This window comes from Pollachius pollachius (genome assembly GCF_949987615.1).
Source record: "Pollachius pollachius genome assembly, chromosome: 12".
Classification (NCBI taxonomy): Eukaryota; Metazoa; Chordata; class Actinopteri; order Gadiformes; family Gadidae; genus Pollachius; species Pollachius pollachius.
In genome coordinates, this window is record NC_136945.1 from 22,481,148 (window position 1) to 22,483,647 (window position 2,500).

Consider the following 2,500-nt stretch of genomic DNA (forward strand, 5'->3'; position numbering starts at 1 on the left):
GAAGTAAGCTAGCAGATCAGAACGACTGATCAACAACCTCCAAATGTGGTTGACGAGGATAGACATTACACCTAATTTCCTGTTCTTCACAGTAGCTAACGTGGACTCCAGCTGTGAAGTTAGCCCGCCTGGATAAACCTGCATTCACGCTGCAGTGTTGACTCAAACACTTAAACAGCTCTGGTCTGTCACCTCAGAATCCCTAAGAGAAGGTGAAATAAAGTCATTTCCCAGCACTTCAGTCAGCGTTTACACCGAAGCTGAAACAGAAGGTGAAGGGTCAGGCTAACATAAACTAAGCTAAGCTAACCAACCTATTTTCTGTCTCTTCACCTGCTGCTAGAGCTCAACTCTCAGACACGAGCCAACGACCCCTCTGTTAGTGTACAGGACGCGAGGCCGGATTAGGGTCAATCGCTCTGTTTCCTACCGGTCCCTACCTAGATGATGTGATGATGATGGTGATGAGTCAAAGACGGTTCTACTCATGAGTAAAGTCACACTGTCAGCACCCTGTTTTCTATGGTCTGCAGCCTGCAATGTTTTATGAATGAGTACATGTTGATGAGTGCTCTGTCAGCCACTGATGCGAAACACATGTTAAACCTGCGCTCGTGTTATCCTAAAATAATTTGGCGTGTCGAATCAATCTTTTAAATTGCAATTTCTCCCCCCCCGGTAAAAGATATTCTCAAGTTGTTTCATTTCCAAACACAGCTAACTTCTCAAAACATATGTGCTGATCGAAGAGCTTTAACATTACACAGTTTAGATAGCACGCAACAGATCAGCTTACAATGTGATTAACTGTATCTCTCTCTCTCTCTCTCTCTCCCTCTCTCCCAGACTAGTGAGTGATATGCTCTGACATCATCCAACTGAATCAAGAACAACAACAAAGAGGAAACCATCTCTGATGTCATCAGCGCTGGGTGCAGAGGGCGGGGCCATGCACAGATGGGCGGGGCTTATGCTGTGGCTCCTCCCACTCACATGGCTGCCGGCTGTGACCTCTGACCTCTATGCCTCCGAGGTCAAACTGTCGACCCAGATAGGCCCACGCCTCCAGCTCTCCCACGCAGGTAGGCCCAGCAAGTCAAACACCTATCATCCTAATCGATCGCCATCAATCCTGAACCATCTCGATCGGTCTCTCTGTCACTCCGTCTCTGTCCTTGCTATGAGAGTACATTTTAATATTTTTAAGCAATATTGCTTATCTTAAACATTTAATTTTACATTGAAGAGGATTAACAAAAAACGGCCTTAAAAAGGTAACTTTTAAGTCTTGATTCTTCGTTGTAGATGCCTGATATTCAAACATTTCGATGTTCAACGTGCAAAGGACTTTAAAGTATTGACTAACCCAGCATCTCCCAGACGAATTCCTCGTTCTAACAAAGAGTGAATATCGGAAGTTAATCTCGTTGTGTTCGTGTTCCTGTACACCCCGTCCCAGGGGATCGGCTCGCTGACAGATCTGGACAGCACTTTAACACACTATCTTAGAGCCCGGTGAAGTAACGTCTGGTGTTTGGCGCGGTTGTCAAAGCAGTCTGGTTCCTCTACTGCCGGGCGGGCTGTGGGACAGGCCGGCCGCGGAGGTAACTCCTGGGAAGGAGGCTAAGGGACCGCTTAGGAAGCAGTTTGGAGCCAGTTTATTTTTCCGTCGTTAACGGAGCGCATGGGGCCCCCCCCGGAGGAGAGGTCTGTGTGTAGGATTGACAACAACGCACCGCAAGCTATTCATCTGCAAATTAGACTCATTTTCCTAACTTGTAACAGAAAGATAAAGATAATCTGCATTGCAATGCTATGGAATTCCAAACAAGGATTTTTTACGTTCATGGTGCTCATCTTCACTATCTAGGTAACTAGCTATACAGCGTTTATGATCCATTAATATCAATGAGTTACAGATTATCATCTTCATTCTGGCCAAAACGATGACCAGGAGGTTAAAGGACCTCTGAGTGAACTGAGATCTACCAACGACATCATGACCATGAAGGCTGATCTCTGTTTGACCGTAGCTGTTAGGTGCTAGCTGTTAGCAGCTTAGCTCTGGTTTATGGTTCAGACAGTAGCTAGGTGCGGTTAAACGGTGCTTTGCAGGCTAGTTAAACTCAAACTGTGAGACGAGGGGTGAAATATGTTATAATAAGTAAAGAGGCAGCCTGTTAAGACGTCTCCTGCTGTTAGTTTAGCTGACGGGAATACTGTAAACCTTTTATACAGAGACGAGCACGCAGGCGGACACAGAAACACATGCACACACACAAAAACACAAACACACAGAAACAAACTAAGAAACACACAAAACACACACACACACACACAAACAAAAATATTTGGAGTGTTTTACTGTGGAATAAATATTCTTAAGCGCTTAATAAAATCCACACATACACAGACACACCACACAATTACATTTTGAATATGTTAGTGTGGCTTTTTTTCGATTGTTTAGGTTGTGCGTGTGTGTGTGTGCGTGTGCGTG

The 2,500-nt window shown here is 45.0% G+C and overlaps 1 protein-coding gene across 1 annotated transcript in view; it reads left to right on the forward strand.

The window, feature by feature from the left end:
• Window positions 1–2,500, forward strand: part of LOC307083758 (uncharacterized protein) — a 46,412-nt gene that overhangs the window by 20,072 nt on the left and 23,840 nt on the right. The window contains exon 2 of the mRNA XM_079747711.1: window positions 847–1,082. Coding sequence (XP_079603837.1) covers window positions 917–1,082 — 166 coding nt within the window. The 5' untranslated portion in view covers window positions 847–916. The remainder of the gene's footprint in view (window positions 1–846; window positions 1,083–2,500) is intronic.